The following is a 21,117-nucleotide window of genomic DNA, read 5'->3' as shown; positions in this document are numbered from 1 at the left end:
ATTGAGAGTGCAGCTGAGAAAGTTTGTCACTCACGTTGCTGAGTAGATATAAAGGCATCAATAATGATAGCTCTTGTTATCATTATTACAATTTCCAGAGAAGGTATTCTTAGAGAATGACTGCTTAAGACTGAGGATGTGAAGCTCACACCAAGTAAGTCTGAATGGTGGCATTGCTGTGAATTCTCCGCCCTTGGGTGTCTTCAGCTGTGGTCGTCTGCAAAATGTGTAGAGGTCATGCCAACTATTCCTGCAAACCCAAAGCAGGACAGCACAGCTTGCCTTGTGCCTGGCTCATCTGGGGCTGCTTGCTGGGGAGACCCTGCTCTGTCTAGTTGGAGTCAGTGCAGAGAAAGATGAAGAGAGACTGTCTAGCTTTTTCCTCAGATTTTTTCTTTCCCACTGAGTGTTACTTATCTTTATATCAAAAGCAGACACTATGTGTCTCAAGCCTGGGGATTTCTCTGGGACTGAGGCTTCCCGGAAACCTAGTGATTTCAGCTCCAAGTCCCAATGTCGATTGCCCAGTCATTCCTGACTCACTCATTTCTTCTTGGATTATTTCCCATCTTGGAGGACCACGAGGGGAGAGGAGCCACTGAGGCAGACTGGTCTGGAAGTCCTGGTGAACCTGAGCTTCAGAGAATGAGACAGTGTTAGGGGAACTTTGGGGGTGGGGAAATATGGAGGAATGGAGATGGGTGTGGTGGCTGGCATGTTGATTTTACATGATGACAATGTCTGGGTCTCTTGCCAGTTCTGGTGCCTCTGAGGGACGAAATGGCATGAAACCAAAACACAGCTTTGCAGTTGCCCTTCAGGACTCAGTGGAAGGGAAAACCTTTCTTCTTGGTCCCCTGTGAACTAGTCAGGGGCCAAGTCAAGAAGGGCCCAGAGACTGTGTCCGACCAATGTGGTTTATTCCTGCTCCAGCCAAGCTCCGTTGGAGCCTCAGGCAAAGCTCTCACTGCAGCTTCCTCAGATCCAGGTGTGGCAGGTAAGAGCCCAGACTGTGCTGCTGAACCTCGTAGTTTCCCTCCTTCTTCCGCTGGTGGACAGTGACCTGTGAGGGCAAGAAGAGAGCATGAGAATGGCCTGGGACCACAGGGATGGGGGTGGCCAAAGCCACAGACGCCTGCAGCCCCCTGTGTGTCTCTCAACCCTTTCCTACTTCATTTTCTCTCATGCATGCCTTGTACCTCTTTTATCTTTCTCTTCTCTTTTCCCTTTAACTCTGTTTGTCTACTCTTTTCTCTGACATCCCACTCCTATCTTCTCCCTCCCTCCCTCCCTCTCCCTCCACACAGGCACCCTCTAGCTTAACTGACGTATAACTGGTGTACGATGACCTGTGTGCATGAAAAGTGAATGATTTGATAAGTTTTGATTATAACTTTGTGAACCATCACCACAATCAAGACAAGGAATGCTCGTCATCCCCAAAAGTGTCTTCATGCTCCTTTGTAATCCCTCCTTCCCTGCCATTTGCAAACACCTTCTTGTTCCCAGGCAACCACTGATCTGAGTGATATCCCTGCAGATTAGCTCGTAGTCTATAATTTGTTTTAGGCAGGATCATACACTATGTACTCATTGTTATCCAGCTTCTTTCACTCCATATTATTATTTTGAGATTTACGCATGTCAGTGCATGTATTTATAATTTATTCCTTTTTATTGCTGAATTAGTATTCCATTGTGGGGCTAGACCATGGTTTGTTTATCCGTTCACTTGTTGACGGACCTCTGGGTTGTTTTCAGTTTTTATGAAGTTATTATGAACATTTGTGTACAAGTCTTTGTATAGATTCTATTATTGTATTTTATTGTATTTTAATTTAATTTAATTTAATTTAATAATTTAATTTTATTATTTCTCTTCCATGAATTCCTAGGAGTGGAATGGCTGGGTAGGTATATGTAACCTTTAAAGATGCATCCAATCTATTTCTTACCAGTACTATTTGAGAGTAACAGTAGTTCCTCCTCTTCACTACCACTTGTCAGAGTCAATCTTTTTAATTTTAGCCATCCCCATGTGTCATAGTATCTCATTATGACTTTCACTTATGTCTCTCTAAGACTTATGTTGTTTAAAAGAAGGAAAAAGCAAGGGGCACTGGGTGACTCAGTTGGTTAAGAGGCCAACTCTTGATTTCAGCTGAGGTCATGATCTCAGGGTCCTGGGATTGAGCCCCCCATCAGGCTCTGCCCTCTGTGGGGAATCTGCCTGAGGATTCTCTCTCTCCCTCTCCCTCTGCCCCTCTGCCTGTTCATTCTTTCTCTCTCAAATAAATAAATAAATCTTAAAAAAAAAAACAAAAAAAGGAAAAAGCAAGACACACACAAACTGTGAGAAAAAGTCATAAAACATTTTCCCAGCAAAGGACATATATTTATAAAATATAAAAAACTCTTACAACCCAACAGTAAAAAGACAAGCAACCTTCCTTACTTACCAGGAAGCAGCAGATCAGGCATGTGATGAGTACCAGGAGTCCCACCAAGCAGATAATGATGATGGCCCAGAAGGGGAGGTCTGGGGAGATAAGTGCTGGTGTGAGCCACCTCCTATCATTCCCCTAGGGCTCCTGCTCTCCCTGTACTGTGTCTAACAGTCCCTGACATGGGTTGTCCAGCTTTCATCATTATCAAGACTCTGGGTACATGGTTTTCTTTGACTAGGTACAGCATCAAGACATTCCTTCTCCATCCTGAGCTGGGGCTTCTTTGAGGCTTACCAGGATTTTCAGTTAAGACATCGTTTCTGTTGGGAGAATACCCTGGAAGTGAATGAAATGGAGAATGTATGTGACTGTGTTTTATGCTTTTTTTGTATTGTTTTTATGCTTTTTAAATAAAGTTTTCAAAGTACACAGAAAAATAGAACAATATCATAAACATACATCATCTAGATTTAACAATGTATATTTCACCCAATTAAAACAATATTTCATCCAGTGTATAAATTGTTAGCACTTGCCACCCTTGCTTCATCATCTTTTCACTGAAATGTTGAAGTAGAAATCATGATATTCACCCATTTTTCTCTAAGAAATGAGGACACTTTGTTACATAATCCAAGGCTATTATCACGCTCAAGGAGTGTAATAAATTAAATCAAATTCATACCTCTGGGCAAGGAGGACTGAAATTGGGCTGGGCCATCTTATGATGGTTGGGGGGAGAATGGGTTATCATAGCTGGTGAGACCAAGGGATCTCTCTAAATTTGTAAATTCCCTCTCAAATGCTCTCTTCTCTGCCCAGAAACACATTCACCCCTTCTCCTTTACCGAGTTGTTTTATACTCATTTTCCAGGATTCACCTACAATGTAATTTCATCCAGGAAGACTTCTCTGATGACCTCTCCCAAGTATGAATTATTTCACACCAAATAATTAATACTTTTCAATTGCCTATTCTTGTTATTGCAACTGCAACATAAACCCCATGAGGGTAGGGACACATAGAACCCACCAGGCATGGAAGAGAGTTTCAGGTCACCCTACTGTACAACCTATCCCCAGCCAACTTCTTATAGATGTGCTGTCCAATATGGAGCAGCTGCAAGTGGCTTTTGAAATTAAAAATAATTTTCATCAAATCAAATAAAAAAATCTGGTACCTTGGTAACATTAAAAATCAGTAACTATAAAAGCCAGTCACAATAGCCAGACTTTAAGTACACAGTAGTCACACGTGGCTACTGCACTGGACAGCACAGATATAGAACATTCCATCATTGCAGAAAATTGTGCTGCATGGTGCTGATCCAGAGCAGAACATGGCAAACTACAGCCTATGGGCGAAGTCGGGTCCATTTTTATACAGGTCCTTTTTTTATACAGCCTGTCTTGGAGAAAAGAGGTCCATCCCCTATGCCTGCAAGGCTGGTTCACATACAGCTCAGAGCTAGAGTCCCTCACTGACCACTGGCCAAGTGACTTTCAGTACAGGGATGAGAAATAGAATTCCAGAGAGGGGAAGTGACCAGCCTGAGGTTACAGAGCTATCTCTGAGAAGGCAAGTATCTCTAATATTCTACTGGGTGTCCCTTCCTCTCCCTCAATGGTGGATAAAGCCTGGGGGAGTATGCCACCTCCTGTTAGCCTAAAAAAGTTTAATGCTGACTCAACCCCAGGTCTCCAAATTCCCAGAAAAGGCCCCACATGGGGAGGTTGGACCTCCAACTCCTGCCCCAATGACCAAGAAGCCTTACCATCCACAAGGACACTGTTTCTGTCCAGGGTAAAGTTCTGCAGCTGGGTACCATTTTTGGTCAGCATCAGGAACTCCAAATAGATGGCAACTCTGTCCAGTCTCCAAGCCAATGGTGAAAAGTTACACAAGGAGTCCACCCCAGTGTGGTTGCTGTGGGGGACAGACCTGGAAGGGCAAAAGGAATGAACAAGGCTATCTTGAATTCTACCCTGCTTCTAGGTCCTGTCCAAAAGAACTTTCTACAATGATACAAACATTTGTGTCTGCAATATAAAAATACAGTCATTATTAGCCCCATGTTGTTGAGCACTTAAAATACATTAGTGTGGGTGAGGAACTGAATGTCCCACTTTATTTAATTTAATTAGTTTATAAATAAAAAGCCATGGGGAGAACATTTTTGAAATGTTTGCAGTAGGACTTCCAAAAATCCATAAAATCATTGAAAATGCTGGGAAGAATGGTCAAAACTTTTTCAGAAGTCTAGAAATTAACCAAAGCCTTGCAACACTCTGAGGATCATTTAGTTGAGGAAAAAATGGCTGAATCCTGGTAAAGGGAACAAGATTTACGGCATTAGAACTTGCATTATCCCCATCCTGCTCTCATAATAACTTTGAAAGCCAGCAGTATGAGAACACGGTAGCTGTGAAAACCAGCAGCCTAGCAGCCACAATCTATTTGGAGTTCCCCAAAAGACCCATTCCCATTGAATTTTCAATGGTTGACTTGTCTGCAGATTCCTTTAAAAAGCCCCATTTTCAGGGCTTGTCTTTATTTGACTCAGAGTGTTTTCAGTGAGGGAAGCCTATCCCCAGGGCATGTGCCAAAACCAATCAGTGATAGTTGTTTAACATGACAGCTGCCTGAAGGAGCAATACCACCAGTTGGTGCAGGCAAGAGGTGAGACAAAAACTTTTTAAAAAGTGGGTATAAGATGTCTCTGAGGGGTTTTGAAAAGCTCCGATGCTTGTGGGGGAGGTCTACAAGGTCACAAGTGTGTGGGGGGGTATGAATACTTGAAAAGGTCTTAATCTCTCACCTCTAGCTAAAAGGTTGGCTTAATATCTGAAAAAAGAATTATCAGTGGAATAGAGCATATTAATAGAATAAAGGAAAAATAACACACATCCAAAAAAAAAAGAATTTAAGGAAATACATCCTTCATGATTATTAAAAAAAAAAAAAAAGCTCAACAAACTAGGAATAGAAAGTTGCTCAACCTGAAAAATAGTATCCATGAAAAACCCACAGATAAAACCATACTCAATGGTGAAAGACTAAAAATTTTTTCCTAAGACCACGGACAAAACAGTGTTGTCTTCCTTCATTTCATATCTTATTTACATTTTAATAAATGTAATTTTAATAAAACAATTAGGCATGAAAAAGAAAGAACAGGCATTCAGATTGGAAGGAAAGATGTAAAATGATCTCTATTTGCAGATGACATATTGAATATAGAAAATCCTAATACACACTCACACACAAAACTAAAAACAATTAGTTCAGCATGAATGTAGGATATAAGACCAATATACAAAAATCAATTGTATTTATATACAATCGTAATTAACATTCTTAAAGTGAAATTAATAAAACAATTCTATTTATAATAGCATCAAAGGATAAAATATAAAACTTAGGAATAAATTTAACAAAAGCATTGTGAGATTTGTACACTGAAAACTACAAAAAATGTTGAAAGGAATTTTAAAATACCTAAATACATGGAAGAGCATCCCATGTTCATGGACTGGGGATGTATTATTGTTAAAATACTCCCCAATTTGATCAACAGATTAAATGCAATCCCTACCAAAATCCCAGCTAACTCTTTTACAGAAATTAACAAGCTGATTCTAAAATCCATATGGAGTTGCAAGGGACCTCAAATAGGTAAACCAATATGGAGAATGTGCATAACTGGAGAACTCCATTTCCCAATTTCAGAACTTACTACCAAGCTACAGTAATTAAAACAGTGGCCACTAGTATAAGGATAGACATATAGTTAGTGGAATTGAACACGGGGAAGGGAAGGAGAAATAAAATAAGATAAAAACAGAGAGGGAAGCAAACCATAATAGATTCTTAACTATAGGGAACAAATTGAGGGTTGCTGGAGAGGAGGTGGGTGGGGGATAGGGTAACTGGATGACGGGCATTAAGGAGGACACGATGTAATGAGCACTGTGTGTTATACACAACTGATGAATTGCTAAATACTACCCCTGAAACTCATAATACAAGTTAACTAAATTTAAATAAAAAATTTTAAAAAGTATAGAACTTAGAATCCATAAACAAACTCATACCATCATGGACAACTGATTTTCAACAAGGGTGCCAAGATAATAGGGAAAGAATAGTCTATTTAACAAATGGTACTGAGACAAGTAGATATCCACAAACTAAAGAATGAAGTTGGACTCATACCTCACAACATAGACAAAAATTAACAAATCAAATGCCTAAATGTAAGAGATAAAATTATAAAACCCTTAGAAAAAAACTAGGTGTAAATCTTTGTGAATTTGTATTAGGCAATGGTTTCTTAAATTTGGGACTAAAATCACAAACAACCAAAGAAAAAATTGAGAAATTGAGAGTCATCAAAATTAAAAATGATTGTGTTTCAAAAGGTAGTATCTAGAAGGTGAAAAGGCAATGTAACAAATGGAAGAGCATATTTGCAAATCATATATCTGATAAAGGTCTACTATCCAGAACATACAAAAATGATGATAACTCAACAATAAAAAAAATCAACGTAAAACTGGGAAAAGGACTTGCATAGATATTTCTCCAAAGAAGATAATAAATGACCAACAAGTACTTGAAAAAATGTTCGACGTTACTAATTGTTAGGAAAATGCAAATTGGAACAACAGTGAGATACCACTTCACATCCACTAGGATGACTATAGTAAAAAAAGGATAATAGCAATTGTTGGTGAGAATCTGGATAGTTTGGGACTCTCATATATTGCTTGTGGGAGTGGGAAATGGTAGATCCTCTGTGGCAAACAGTTCAGTAGTTCCTCAAAAGTTAACACAGAATTACCATATGACCATACAATATCAGTCCTATGTATATGCCCAAGAGAACTGAAGACACAAACTGATGCAAAAACTCACAAGAATGATCATAGCAGATTACTCGTAATAGATAAAAAGTGGAGATAACCCAAGGTCCATCAATGAATGGATGGATAAACGCAAAATGGTATAGCCCCCCTTATGGTTTGCCTCTATAAGAGACTCTTAACTCTAGGAAACAAACTGAGGGTTGCTGGAGGGGAGGTGGGTGGGGGCTTTGTGTAATTGGGCGATGGGCATTAAGGAGGGCATGTGATGCGATGAGCACTGGGTGTCATATGCAACTGATGAATCACTCAATTCTACCTCTGAAACTAATAATACAGTATATGTTAATGAAATTGAATTTAAATAAAAATTTTTTAAAGTAATATAGCTATACAACAGATATTATTTAGTCATAAAAAATGGAATGAAGTACCTATATGTGCTACAACATGGATGAATCTTGGAAACATCATGCTCAGGGAAAGAAGTCAGTGACAAAAGACCGCATAGTATATGAATCCATTTATATGGAATGTTCAGAATAGGCAAATCCAGAGAGACAGAAAGTAGATTACTGTTTTCTAGGGGATGTGGACAAGGGAAGACTAGGAAGCAACTGCTAATGAGGATAGGATTAAAAAAAACAACAACATTCCACACCCTACATCACATCTACGTCAAAAACTAATGATGTACTATACAGTGGCTAACTGAACATAATAAAAAAATTCCACCATTAGATAGCGGGATGGTTGTACCACTCTATAAATATACCACTAAATTGTACACTTCAAAGGGGTACATTTTCTATGTGAATCATATCTTAATAGATGTAAAACAGTTTGGATTGCTTCATTTGATTAGTGGCTACACTACTGAGCAGCACAATTAGACTGCTGGATTCTAAGTCATCTGGTTCTAGCCACCCCCATCTTCTATGGATCCTGACTTCAACAGCTAATTTCTTAAGGCATGGATGCTACATTCCATATTGCATGGCCCCAACACCAGGCACCTCCAAGTCTGCTGAAGTCTACCCTGGCTTTCTCGAATTTCTAAGCCAGTTGAGCTCACTGGTTTAGGAACAAGTTGGTTTTTAGGTAACAGTTCTATACTCTCAGGGCTATCTTCCATAAGAGCTAGAACTGGGAACATGACATGGGGACACTTTTACTTAAAGGACAGCAGGAGTCTCCAGAGCGATTAGATCCTGAGCTGGAACTCACCTGAATGCTAAAACTTCACAGCCAGAGAAAAAACTCTTGATGCTGCTGTTTTGGAAGAGCTGGTTGAGCTGAAAGACAGGGCGATGTTCCCTTGATCATCATCCCAGGCCAAGTGGCATCAGAGAATTTTTAGCCACTGAGCATACTTCCCCATCTATTTTTTCTTATCTCAACAAACACTAGCCCAGATATGTGTACCAAAGGACATCCCATTCCAGGGTATGACTTAGTTATATGACCCTGGACTAGCTACTGAAACTCTCTGGGCCTGTTTCTTAATTTCTAAATGGGCATAAGAACCTGTCTTCACGAATTGTTATGAAAAATAACCCTCTGACTACCCAGTGTCCATAGGTCTGTCTCTACCTGGGGACAGAGTGGACACACAACCCCATTCTCACCGCATTCTCAATACTTCTCTTGTTCTGCTGGTGTTTGGTGGTGCCCGGCTGGGCTGTGTCTTGGGAATAGAGTAGGTTGGTGACAGTGAAACTCAGCTGGAAGTGCTCAGGGCGGGGACTGCTTGTTGGTTTGTCTGTTGGTAGATGAGCTGATGGCTCCACTTCTATAATAAAAAGAAGGTATAAAAGTCCCAGTCAGGTGAAGAAATTAGCAAAGAAGTCATTCCAGCTAGTCTACTTATTCCTGGCAATGGATTTTTAAAGGTGGGCTACATGAGACCCTCTATCCACCTGGACACTTTGAATCCATTGATCTATCCATCCAACTCTCCCCCAAGCATTATGAGAGCTCACTAGTATGTGGGGAAGAGGAGACTGGCCCCTTCTGGGGAACAGAGGGCAAGTGCAGGTGCTGATCACCTCAGGGGACATCTGTCATACACCTTTGCTGACCAAGGTTCCTAATGTGTCTTGCTGCCTCTGGTCTTTTCCCCCCTCCCAATCTACTCTCTATACAGCATCCAGTGGATGAGCTTTCTAAAGCAGAACTCTATGTTGTGTTCCTCTGCATACCATTCCAGTGCCTAAGAAAGTCCCTGCCTGCCATCTATAGCCTTACCTGCCATTTCTCCCACATCAAGGTATTTGCTCCAGCCATATCAAACTCCTTAGAGCCTCCGCAAATATTCTGTCTTCTAGGTTATAAACACATGTAGCTTAACTCCCCATCTCTTCCCACTGGCTAGGTCATGTTCACTATCAATCTCAGTTTGTTCATCACTTCCTCCAGAAAACTTTCCAAGATGGGCTGTGTGTCCCTCCTTGGGGTTCCCATAGGCTCTTGAAATTCTCTGATTATAGCAGTTACCACAGTGCATCATCAGTGCCTATTTACTTTCATGACATATTGTTGAATGAATGAACGCATCCTTCAATCAATCAATGTATGACTCTGGCAACTCAGGATACTCTACATTTTGGGTCAGAAAGATTTACGAGTAAAAATAATCATTCCCTTGGGTGCAGTTGCTGCATGTTTTCTTCCTACCTCCTGTTGGATGATCCAATGCCATGGGTAATCAACATGGGCCTCCAGAAAGCCCCCCTTTCCCCTCCAGAGCCTCCATCCATTCCACTGCTACTGAGAAGCCCCATCCTTCCTTCCTCATAGCCCCATCTCTTCAAGCCATGAAACCAGCCCCCAATCTTGCACCTGTCACATGAAGGTCCGCCAGCTGATAGGTGGCGCCTAGCCAGTGTGATGAGACATTCAGGGTCTTGTCCAGAAAGACTTTCTTCACCACGCTGGGGTCCACATTAGAAGAGAACAGTGCCTGGATGGTGACAAACATGGAGCCCAACCTAGGGACAAAGACCATGGAACTCAGCCATCACTCAACACCAGTAGTGTCTCCTGAGTTCCTATTTTATTTATTTATTTATTTATTTATTTTTTAAAGATTTTATTTATTTATTTGAGAGAGAGAGAATGAGAGATAGAGAGCACGAGAGGGAAGAGGGTCAGAGGGAGAAGCAAACTCTCTGCCGAGCAGGGAGCCCGATGTGGGACTCGATCCTGGGACTCCAGGATCATGACCTGAGCCGAAGGCAGTCGCTTAACCAACTGAGCCACCCAGGCGCCCCTGAGTTCCTATTTTATAGACCCAAAGACCTAGAGGCAAGAAGTGAGAGATGATCTCCCAGGCTAGAGGAGACCTGACCAAAAATATAAGGTTTCCAGGAGTTGGGAATGAACAACTATAAAAATAATGAACATCTCTTGAGCACTTCTAGGGAGTAACTTACACATTCCCTCACCATCACTCTGGTGGAAGGTATTATTATAATAATCCCCATCTTAGAGACAAAGGAACTGAAGTTTGGAAACACTCAAAGTCAGCACTGTGTCCATGATCCTCCTATTCCCCAGTGTAGATGTTTCAGTTCTTCCACCCATTCTTCACAGACCTGGGTTCAAACCCAACTTGGGCAATTCTTGAGCTGTTCACCTCACTTATCTGAGCCTCAGCTTCCCCATCTGAACAATGAGGATGATCACGATAGTATCCATCTCACAGGGGCTGTGTGAGAATCCCATGAGATGACAATGCATGAAAGTGCTCAGCAGGGGTGCGGCCATGGGAAATGTTATTATTGGGCTGATCTTTGTTGAAAGTATCCAGAAGAGGAGAAGGTGGTGGATGCTAATGTTGGTGGCCCTGTGAGGTTAATCCTTTCCTTGCCCCCGCTTTGAAGACTTATGGAAGGAGATGGTAGGAATAGATGACAGGGACGTGGGGGAGCATGGGTACCACGTCAGTGACTTTCAGCTCAAAGACTGTGCCAGGATGGAAGCTCAGAGCCACAAGCTGCCAGCTCAGCCAGTGCTTCCAATCTCCTCAACTTACGTCAAGTTGGTGACCAGACAAGAGCGGAATATGTCTTGTAGCTGGCTGCCTCTGTAGAGTTTGGTGACCTAGAATAAAGGGTGGGGACAGTGGGTGAGATGGAGGGCTCCTGGGGATGGAGTGGGCTACTGGAGCCAGTGAAAGAACACAGGCCTTGGAGCAAAGGAGCTCTGAGTTCAAATCCTGGCTGTGTGATCTTAGGCACACCACTCCCCTTTCTGAGCCTCAGTTTGCCCATCTGGAAAATGGGGAAGGCAGCCAGAGCACCAACTTCGTAAACTGAGAGAACTCAGAACACATAGGTAAAGTGGAGAGTTAAAATAACCACTTAATAGATGTGAATCAGACAGAGGAATGAGAGGGGCACCCAGGCCAAGGAGAGATGGAACAGGTGAGAGAGACACTACCTTGTCCTGGATGTCCCTCCACAGGGCTGTGTACTCCAAGGATATGGGGTCTGGGTTGCTGAGGTTCCAGTTGATGATGCGGAAATTTAGCTGATACTCCCTCTGGGTAGATAAACTCTGGGGTGCATAGCCTGGAGCCAATGAGAGGGAGAAAAGACAGCTGGAGACTCTTAGCCTTTAGCACAGAGAGAGGCATGGTGCCTACTGTCAGAATCAGCCAAAGTCAGGCCCACCCGCTGGGGGCTTCCAAATGGAAAGTCACCCCACAGAGGGGGAAAACTGGAATTTTACAGTCTCGGGGTGAGGTTTCTGTTGTGCTTATGCAGTTCCCACTTCCTAGAATGTTCTTCAGTCCTCTGCTTTTCCTGGAAAACTCCTACTCATATTTCAGAACCCCAGTGAGATGGAACTCCAGGAGAGTAGGGATCTTGTTCTTGCCATGTCCCTGGGCTTAGTACAGTACTGGGTACATAATATCCTCTTCCAGGAAGCCCTCCCTGAATTGTCCCTCCTCTGTGCTTCCAGGGCACCCTGTTAATAGCAGTGTCTCTGCCTTTTTTGTGTGTCCCTAAGTAATATTCAGTTCTCTTGGTTATGAGATTTTCAGGGACAGAAACTGTGTGTTCTATCTCTGTACCCAGCACATGGTTTGGGACAGAATGGTAATGTATATGTGTTTGTTGAAGGAGTGAATGTGAACTGCAGTGGATCCTCAAATAGCAGGGCTGAGATACTCATCTCCATTTTGTTCACTCATTTACTCATTCACTGGGTATGATGATGTACTAACACATAAAGAACTGAGGCTGTAGTACCATATTACAAGACCTTAATTTCGTAGAGTTGGATAATTAAACAATTGTGGTGAAGTATGATAAGTTGGTCTCGTGCCCATCTAGGGACCATGGGACCATGTAGAGCAGGGTTTTTCATCCTCAGAACTAATGATATTTGGGGCTATGTAAATCTTGGTGGTGAGGATCTCCTGTTTGTTGGAGGACATTAGCAACATCCCTAGCCTCTAGCCATTAGATGCCGGTAGCACTCTTCCCCAGTTGTGGCAACCAAAATGCCTCCAGTCATTGCCAAGTGTCTCCTGAGGGGCAGAATTGCCTCTAGGTTAGAATCACTGACACAGAGGAGCCTCACATAGAAGAACTCCTGTCCCAAAAGATTCCATGAATCAGACATTTGGGGTTCAAATTAAAATTCATTATATTAATTTGTCAGAGAATTTCATGCTATTTACCTGACATAACAAGAGAGACTCTCTCCATGGAGAGTTTGGGGAGGGTGTCCCCTAATCAGAACTTGGGCTGACTTGTTAAAGAGTAAATAAAGTAGAACAGAGACCAATAATGATTGCTGTAAATCACTCACCATTGACGAAGAGGCTGTCACTGACCAGGGTGTAGAGGCCCAGCTGGGTGACACCATGGGTCAGCTGGTTCAGCTCCCAGTAAAGCCGCTCTCTGTCCAGCCCATGGCCCATGGAATCATGGTGGTAGGTGCAGATGGTATCGACATGGCTGGCTGCCCCATCCTTCTCAGGTCTGGGGAGAGAGGGATGTGAGGACTCTAAAGAGAGGTCCTGAAACCTCACTATGGGGGCCACAAGGAAGGAGGAGCAAATGGGAGGTCAGTGGGAAGACTGGAAGGGTTGGTCACCAAAATGGTCACTGCTGGCAAATGCTCAGGAAAAAGTCCTACCTGAGGGAGATTAGTCTGCAACCTGAGTAGAAGGGGCCCAGACTGCTTTTCAGAAACAAGGATCCAAGCTGGGGAGGAAGGAGGAGGAGAGTGAACAGGAGAGACAAGGGTGGGGGAAGGGCTGGGTGGAATTCATCCCCCTCGGAGCTGCTGGGAGCAGGGCCTCACCAGGCGCTGCAGGGTCCTCTTGGTGGAGTTGAACATAGCTGAGCCATTGTTCAGATCCATTGAATACTGGAGGTTGGAGATGGTGAAGTTTAGTGTGAGGGTCTTCAGGTTGTGTCCCATAGCTACAAGAAGAGAGGGGAGAGACAGCTACTACTGAGCGTTGGCCTGAGACCAAATCAGAGTCCTGCATTCGCTGTACTCTGTCATCTTCTCTTCCAGTGGCACCACCACCCACCATTTGGTCACCCAAGTCAAAACCAGCATGTTGCTCAGCTCCTCCTCCCTCCCCTCCAAGTAACCCCAATTCCACTTGCAGAAGAGTCCTCACATACATCCACTCTCTATCCTGTTCCAGCCCAAGCCTTATCTTCTCTCACTTGGACCAACACCCCAGGAGACGTGCTGGATGCCCTCTCTAAAGAATGTTCTCTACACTGAACACTAGGAGATATTTTCTTAAGTGAAAATTTCAGTATAGTCACCACTACCCATGGATTCCTTTGGCCTTCAGTGTCAAGTTCAAGCTTCTTGACCGGGTACTCAAGGTCCTTCCCAATATGGTTCTTGCCAACCTTTCAGCTTCACTTATCCATCTACTCCAGGTTAAGCTTAATGCTTTAAGCAAACCAAATCCCCCTCAGTTCTCTCCATACACTATGCCGTTTCTGGCCACTGAGGCTCTGCTCACTGAATCTCCTGTACCAAGAAAACTCTTCATCCCCTATTTTCCTGGATGACCCCTCCTCATTTTTAAAGACTCCGTTTGGGTGAAACTTTCTCCAGAAAGCCCTTCCCCTCAAAATCATATTAGGTGCCTTTCCCTAAAATGTCTCGCACTGTGTTATAATGGTCTGCTGATCTCACAAGGCTGGGGGCTCCATGAGGGTATGTGTTAGATTGAATTGTCAGTATAATCTTTGCTATTGACATGACTGTCCTACACCAGAATTTTACAACTGACTGGTAGAGGTGTGGGGCTGGAGAGCTTTTCTTGGGAAGGAAAAGGGATCTCCCAGATACCTGTGGTGGCTTCTAGTTGCACAGGTGGTGACGAACGAGGCAGGAATGTGGTGGCTGCCTCAGGAGCTGTGGAAAGGGCAGTCATCAGGAAGGAACAGAGTCCCCACAGAGTGGGAGAAACTCCCCAAAGCTTGCCTGGGCCCCAGCAGTGGTTGTCCCAGGACAAGCATTCACAGGTGTGCCATAAATGAGAATAAGGGAAGGAGGAATTGTGTGAGCAGAGGGGTGAATGGGCCCATGAGTGAAATAAACTCAAGAAAGTAGGGTAGGTGAACAAGAGAGAGACTAAGCAAAGAGGACAGGGAGATGAATGGGCAGAAAAGCAGGCAGACAGATGGGATGGAGAGACGGACGGATGGACGGATGGACGGGTGGACAGATGGATGGATGAAAGGAAGGACAGAAGAATGGATAAAGCATAGAATGAATGAAGGATGGATGGATGGAGGGAAAAGGAAGAAAGGATAGATGGAGAGATGAATGGATGGAAGCAAGGAAAAAATGAAAGATGGATGGAAGGATGGACAAAGGAGAGAAGGAATGAAGGATGGAGGAAAGAAGGAGAGATGGAAGGATGGATGGATGAACGGAAGGAAGGAAGAATGGATGAATGCATGGGTGGACAAAGGGAAAGAAGAAAGAAAGGATGAATGGAGGGAAGGGAGGAAGGAAGAATGGAGAAGTCTGAGAGAAGAGATAACTTGGAGGATGGAAGAATGGATGGATTAAAAGATAGATGAAGAGATCATTGGACAACTGAACAGGCAAATTTGGCCAAACCACTGAGTGGCCACCACAGTTTTCAGCTCTATATTGAGGCCCCTTCTGTGGCCCTTGTAGGAGATCTTGTTTTCAGGAGCCAGGGACTCATCATCTGACCTCAACCCGCATCCCTGTAGGAAATGTTTGTTCAAATTTCTTCCTCCAACCCAAAAGGGTGTGGAAAGTTTAGAAAGCCAATGTCATGCCTGCAGGCCCAGAAGAGACCAAGGACTCAGCATTCTTCTTCCCACTGACACCTGGCCCCACTCAGGAAAACAGCCTGAGTTTGGGGAGAGCTTCCCTTATTAGAGAGGAGAAAAGTTTGGCTTTTGGTACTGGATGCAAAGATACATACTTGTCGGAGGCTCATCTGGACCACGTTCATTATAGCCTGGAAACAAAAATGTCACACATAAGGGGAGAGGGCAGAACAATCCCAGATATTCCATGCCTTTGTCTGTGTGGGGCTCCTGCTGCTGGATGCCTTTCCCTCTGTGTACCAGGTAAGCATCTCTGCATCTTCTAAGGTCAGACTCAAATGTCATCCCCATCATTAAGGTTTTCCTGATCTTCCAGTTAGAGATGACCCTTCCCTATCCACCTCTCCAGCATGCCCCCAAGAGACTCTCATCACATTTATATTCACACATTTATTCCCACACATATCTATCCATCCCACCATCGACCCTTCTGCCCTCCCTTCAATCTATCCCTCCATCCAACAACTATTTATTGAGAACCTACTATGTGCCAAGTTCTATTACATTTGGGGAATACAACACTGAACAAAATGTCTCTGCCCCTTTGGAGCTTACATTAAGACAGGTTGCCCATGTAGCCTGTCTGTCCCTGGTGCCACGCACAAGGCCCGGCTTATAGCAGATACTGGTGACTGATGACTGAGTGAACAAAATGAAGCATATTTTACAGGGGGAAATACCCTAAACTGGCCCCTGCAATGGCCAAGGTGAAGGGAACAGATGTGAAATCACAACATCAAGACCCAGACTGACCACAAACCTACTAGTGGTATGGGCAGGTCCCTTCCCTTCTCTGCACATCTCCCTCTTTGCTGAAATGGGAGTCATAAAGGACCAGGATGTCTCCCTGCCCACCTGATGTGGCAACGGTGATAAGAAAGTGTGAGTTGCCAAACACCATCCCCAAGTTGGGGACAGAGAGGAGAGAAGCTGAGTTATTCCAATAAACCTCACCATGTTCCATGTTTTGCCTCTCAGAACCCCAGAGGAGGGTCACCCCCTTAAACACTGTCCCTTCCTGGCTTCTAGGCTGATGCCCAGCATGTCCAGAACTTGGACCCCACAGATGTTCAGAGTGCCCACCTAACTTCCTGGCATTGGGGCCCCAACGAGGAGAGAAGCCCATCTCTAGTCTAGGGTGAGAAGCTGGGAGGGGAGACAGATGTGGGATTTTCTTTCCCCATGTATCCCCTGGAACGACCCTTCTAGGAGTTAAAGGCATCGGGTGGGGCATAGCATTGGATGCTGACTGCTGGGGCTCATGCCTGGCTCCACTCTTCTCTAGCTACACCCACTTGGGCAAATTACTTAACCTTTTAGAGCCTCCATTTCTTCATCTGCAAAACAGGTGTGATCAGGGACAGTTCTACGGAGTGACAGTTGGAGGGTGGGGGTCGGTATGGAGTTGAGATTCACACCTGAGTTTGTCTCAAGGTTTCCCCTAGAGACCTGACCCGTGGGATGGAGGGGTGGAAGCAGTGAGGGGGGCTGAGAATCGCTCACCATTGAGGTAGAGGCTGTCCTTGTCCAGAGAATAGGGGCCCAGCCGGGTGATGCCACGGGTCTGCCGGCTCAGCTCATGGAACACCTGCCTGGCAGGCAGACCTGGGCTGCTGGGGGGCTGCCGGTAGGTGCAGAGGATGTCCACCCTTGTTTTGGCGCCATTCTTCACAGACCTGAGGAAGGAGAGATCGATGTGTAGGGAGTACAGCCCATGTGGCACCTTGCCACCCGTGGTCACTGCACACATCATATCCTGTGTTCCAGCGTTATTGAACCATTCACAGTTTCTCCACCTGGCCACACACTCTCACCCCAGTATCTTTGCACGTGCAGCGACTTCTGTCTGGAGGTCTCTCCCCTTCTCTCCTCACTCTCCGGTAACTTCCCAGTCATCCTTCAGATCTCAACTTAGACACTTTCTCCAAGAACCCTCCCAGGCTGAATCAAGAGAAGGTCCTGGCTGCCACTAAGTACCTCAAGCTTCCCCCATCCCAGCCCTGATGGCCCTCACTGTTAACATATATTATTTTTCCTTTTCTCTTCAGACAGTGGCCTCCATGAGGAAGTGTTATGGGACAGTTTGGCTCACTGCTGTGCCGAACTCCCAGCACCTCGCACACTGCCTGTTCCATGCAAAAACCAAAGTCCTGATGAATGGATAAACAAAATATGATATATCCATACAATGGAGTATGATTCAGCTTTAAAAGCGAGGGAAATCCTGACACCTGCCACAACGTGGATGGACCTTGAGGACACTATGATCAGTGAAATAAGACAGACACAAAAAGACAAATACCATATGATTTCATTTGTAATGAGGTACTCAGAGTGGTCAGATTCATGGAGACAGAAAGTAGAATGGCAATTGCTAATATCTGAGGGTAGAGGGAAGTGGGGAGCTGTTGTTTAATGGATACAGAGTTTCGGTTTGTGCAAGTTCTGGAAATTCGGTTGCACAACAATGTGAATATACTTAACACTACTGAACCGGACACTTAAAAATGGTTCAGATGGTAAATTTTCTGTTATGGCGTCTTTTACCAAAATTAAAAAAAAAAAAATCAATTCCCGTCAAGATTCTGCATAGTGTAGACCTTGTTGCTATCTGGAAATGCACTTCCTTTCTCTCTGTCCCTCTCTATCTGCTCCAGCCACACCGGCCTCCTTGCTGTTCACTGAACATGCCAAGCTCATTTCTACCTCAGGACCTTTGCCCATGCTGTTTCCTCTGCCTGGAACAGTTTTCATGGCCAAATCCTTCTTTTCCAACTGGGATACCGCTCAGAAATCACCTGCACAGACACACGGTCCTGTGCCCTGGGTAAAGCTGCTTTCCCATCTCTATGCACTTCTGCTTCCCACCACCTTACTATATTTGAAACCCTTTTAGATATTTATTCTCCTACTTAATTTCTGCTTTCTCCACTAGATGAATGCAGGGGCAGTGCTTGTGCTGTCACTGTGGTACCCACCACCTGCCTCAGAGGATCTGTGCCACCAATCACAGTGGAATGGAAAACACAGATGGAAAAGTGCTTTGCAGACACTAACAGAATGCATACTAACCCAGAAAAGTGCAAGTAATTGCCTGAGTGATGAAGAGTTTCAGAACTACTAGTGGTGATGGGTTCATAGCATCGTGCATGTAACAGATGCCACTGAAATGTATACTTTGAAATGGTGAAATGGCTCATTTTATGTCTATATGTATTTTGTCACAATTATAACAATAATGTAACATAAAGACATGGGTGCCAAAAAGGACCCTCCGAGACAGTCTGCCACAACTGGGAGTGGCCCCCCATAGTCAGAAGTCCTGTCCTTTGGTGATGGGCCATGGTGGGTGGGTGGAGGGGTTCTCACCTTAGTGAGGTGACCTTGCAGCCTGCATATCGGGCTCCTAGGCTGCTCCTCTGGAACAATGGGCTGAGCTGGAGAGGAAGGAGAGGGCCAGTGTGGTCACAGCTGGTGACAGCCTGGAGGAGGGGTCATGGAGGTGGGGACGGGGAAGCCGGCCTCTCACCAGGTGCTGCATGAGGCTGTCTGTGATGTTGAACTTGCGGGAGCCGGGGTGGCCCATATCCGCTGAGTAGCGCAGGTTGTCGATGGTGAAGTTCAGCGTGAACGGCTCCTCACCGACCTCCCCAGCTGTGACAGGTGCAGGGAGAGCCAAGGCTTGTGGGAAGGTCAGGGCGCCCAATATCTACCCACTGTGGGGCTTCCAAGGGCTTCTTGTCCTCCTCCAGATAAATCTGAGGGTCGCTTGTTAATGGAGACATCTCCAGCAGCAAGTCAGGACGGGCTTAATGATTTGGGGGCTGGAGATGGTATTCCCACCCAGGTGCAGGAGTGGAGGGCTCTGTGAAAACACTAGTGGTTTTGTTCTTTCTGGGAAGGAAAGGCTCCAACTTACCACACTGATGTAGAACCAGGAAAAACCCCAGACATTGTCCTCCACATTCTCTCTGCTCCCCCATCTCTATCTCTTTATCTCTCTGTGCCTCTGTCTCTCGTTTCCTCTCTTTTTCTCTCTCTCTGTCTCTCTCTTACACCCAGGTATGCCAATCTTCTATGCATTGCATAAAAAAAAAAAAAAGCCAACTAGGAGCTGCAACCAATCTCTCTGCACCTTGATTTACTCATCTGTTGATAATAATTATTACTACTTCAAAAGCTGTAATGAGGTTTGAACAAGTCAAATTCTGTAAAGTGCTTAAGCACAGTGCTGGGCACAGAGTAAACACGATATAAGTGTTCATTATATAAAACAAATAATCAAATACTTTCTGATCACTCACTATACATGGAGCTTTTTACCTGGATAAATAAGAGCTGGGTGCTAGAATCATCCACACTAAACAAAGGAGGAACCACAGTACAGAAATAAAGACTGTCTTCTGCCCAGGGTTACATGACAGGAGAGGGAGAGTCTGGGTTTGGACCCAGGTTCTCCAATCCCAGAGTCCTTGCTCATGACTCCCCCTGTGAAGACACATGCTCTTGCTTAGACACATGCAGCTGGCTCAGTATTCAATGGTTGAGGTGACCTGTGTAGGCCCCAGGAGAAGTATAATAAATGGACCAGAGGCCCAGTGGCCTGACTCTAGAATAGATAAGCAGTGAACAGCACAGGGTTAACTATTCAGGACAAACCTCTGGAAGAAAAACTTACTTCCCCTCTTCTCTTCCTCCCTTCTGTTCACTACTCCTTCCAAGCTCCCTTCTGTCTATCCTTCCCTCTGTCCTTCCTTCTTTCCTTCTATTCTTTCTTTCTTTCCATCTTTCTTTCTATTCATCCATGCATTCATCTTTTTTCCTTCAGTCTTTCCTTCCATCTATCCATCTTTTCTTCTACCTCTCTCAATCCCTTCTTTCCTTTCTTCTATCATCTGTCTATCCACCCATCTATCTCTCCAAGCATCTGTCCTCCATGTCTCCACCCATCCACCCATCCACCCATCCATCCATCCATCCATCCATCCACCCAACCATCCATCCATCCATCCATCCATCCATCTGTCCATCCGTGTACCCATGACATCTATCCACCCATCCACCCATCCATCCACCCATTCATCCATCCATCCATCCATCCATCCATCCACCCATCCATCCATCCATCCATCCACCCATCTGTGTACCCATGACATCTATCCACCCATCCATCCATCCATCCATCCATCCATCCACCCAACCATCCATCCATCCATCCATCCATCCATCCATCCATCCATCCAACCATCCATCCACCCATCCACCCATCCATCCATCCATCCATCCATCCATCCATCCATCCATCCATCCATCCATCCATCCACCCATGTACCCATGACATCTATCCACCCATCCACCCATCCATCCATCCACCCATCCATCCATCCACCCATGTACCCATGACATCTATCCATCCATCCACCCATCCATCCATCCACCCA

At 44.6% G+C, this 21,117-nt stretch overlaps 1 protein-coding gene across 1 annotated transcript in view; it reads right to left on the bottom strand.

The window, feature by feature from the left end:
* Nucleotides 1-899: 899 nt before the first annotated feature.
* Nucleotides 900-21,117, bottom strand: part of MUC16 (mucin 16, cell surface associated) — a 57,415-nt gene continuing 37,197 nt past the window's right edge. Inside the window, exons 30-46 of the mRNA XM_088023514.1 lie at nucleotides 19,206-19,330; nucleotides 19,046-19,113; nucleotides 17,180-17,352; nucleotides 15,772-15,807; nucleotides 14,655-14,720; nucleotides 13,635-13,756; nucleotides 13,467-13,534; nucleotides 13,137-13,309; nucleotides 11,757-11,887; nucleotides 11,350-11,417; nucleotides 10,155-10,303; nucleotides 8,942-9,105; nucleotides 8,541-8,608; nucleotides 4,223-4,389; nucleotides 2,742-2,783; nucleotides 2,460-2,539; nucleotides 900-1,063 (exon numbers count right to left, since the gene is read on the bottom strand). Of these exons, the coding sequence (XP_087879640.1) occupies nucleotides 965-1,063; nucleotides 2,460-2,539; nucleotides 2,742-2,783; nucleotides 4,223-4,389; nucleotides 8,541-8,608; nucleotides 8,942-9,105; nucleotides 10,155-10,303; nucleotides 11,350-11,417; nucleotides 11,757-11,887; nucleotides 13,137-13,309; nucleotides 13,467-13,534; nucleotides 13,635-13,756; nucleotides 14,655-14,720; nucleotides 15,772-15,807; nucleotides 17,180-17,352; nucleotides 19,046-19,113; nucleotides 19,206-19,330 (1,799 nt within the window). The 3' untranslated portion in view covers nucleotides 900-964. The remainder of the gene's footprint in view (nucleotides 1,064-2,459; nucleotides 2,540-2,741; nucleotides 2,784-4,222; nucleotides 4,390-8,540; nucleotides 8,609-8,941; nucleotides 9,106-10,154; nucleotides 10,304-11,349; nucleotides 11,418-11,756; nucleotides 11,888-13,136; nucleotides 13,310-13,466; nucleotides 13,535-13,634; nucleotides 13,757-14,654; nucleotides 14,721-15,771; nucleotides 15,808-17,179; nucleotides 17,353-19,045; nucleotides 19,114-19,205; nucleotides 19,331-21,117) is intronic.

Source organism: Eumetopias jubatus, unplaced genomic scaffold (assembly GCF_037043125.1).
Source record: "Eumetopias jubatus isolate StellerSeaLion01/CBP00866 unplaced genomic scaffold, mEumJub1_p1.0 scaffold_1, whole genome shotgun sequence".
Lineage (NCBI taxonomy): Eukaryota > Metazoa > Chordata > Mammalia > Carnivora > Otariidae > Eumetopias > Eumetopias jubatus.
Note: the sequence above shows the minus strand (reverse complement) of the source record. Positions and strands in the feature narration are given on the sequence as shown.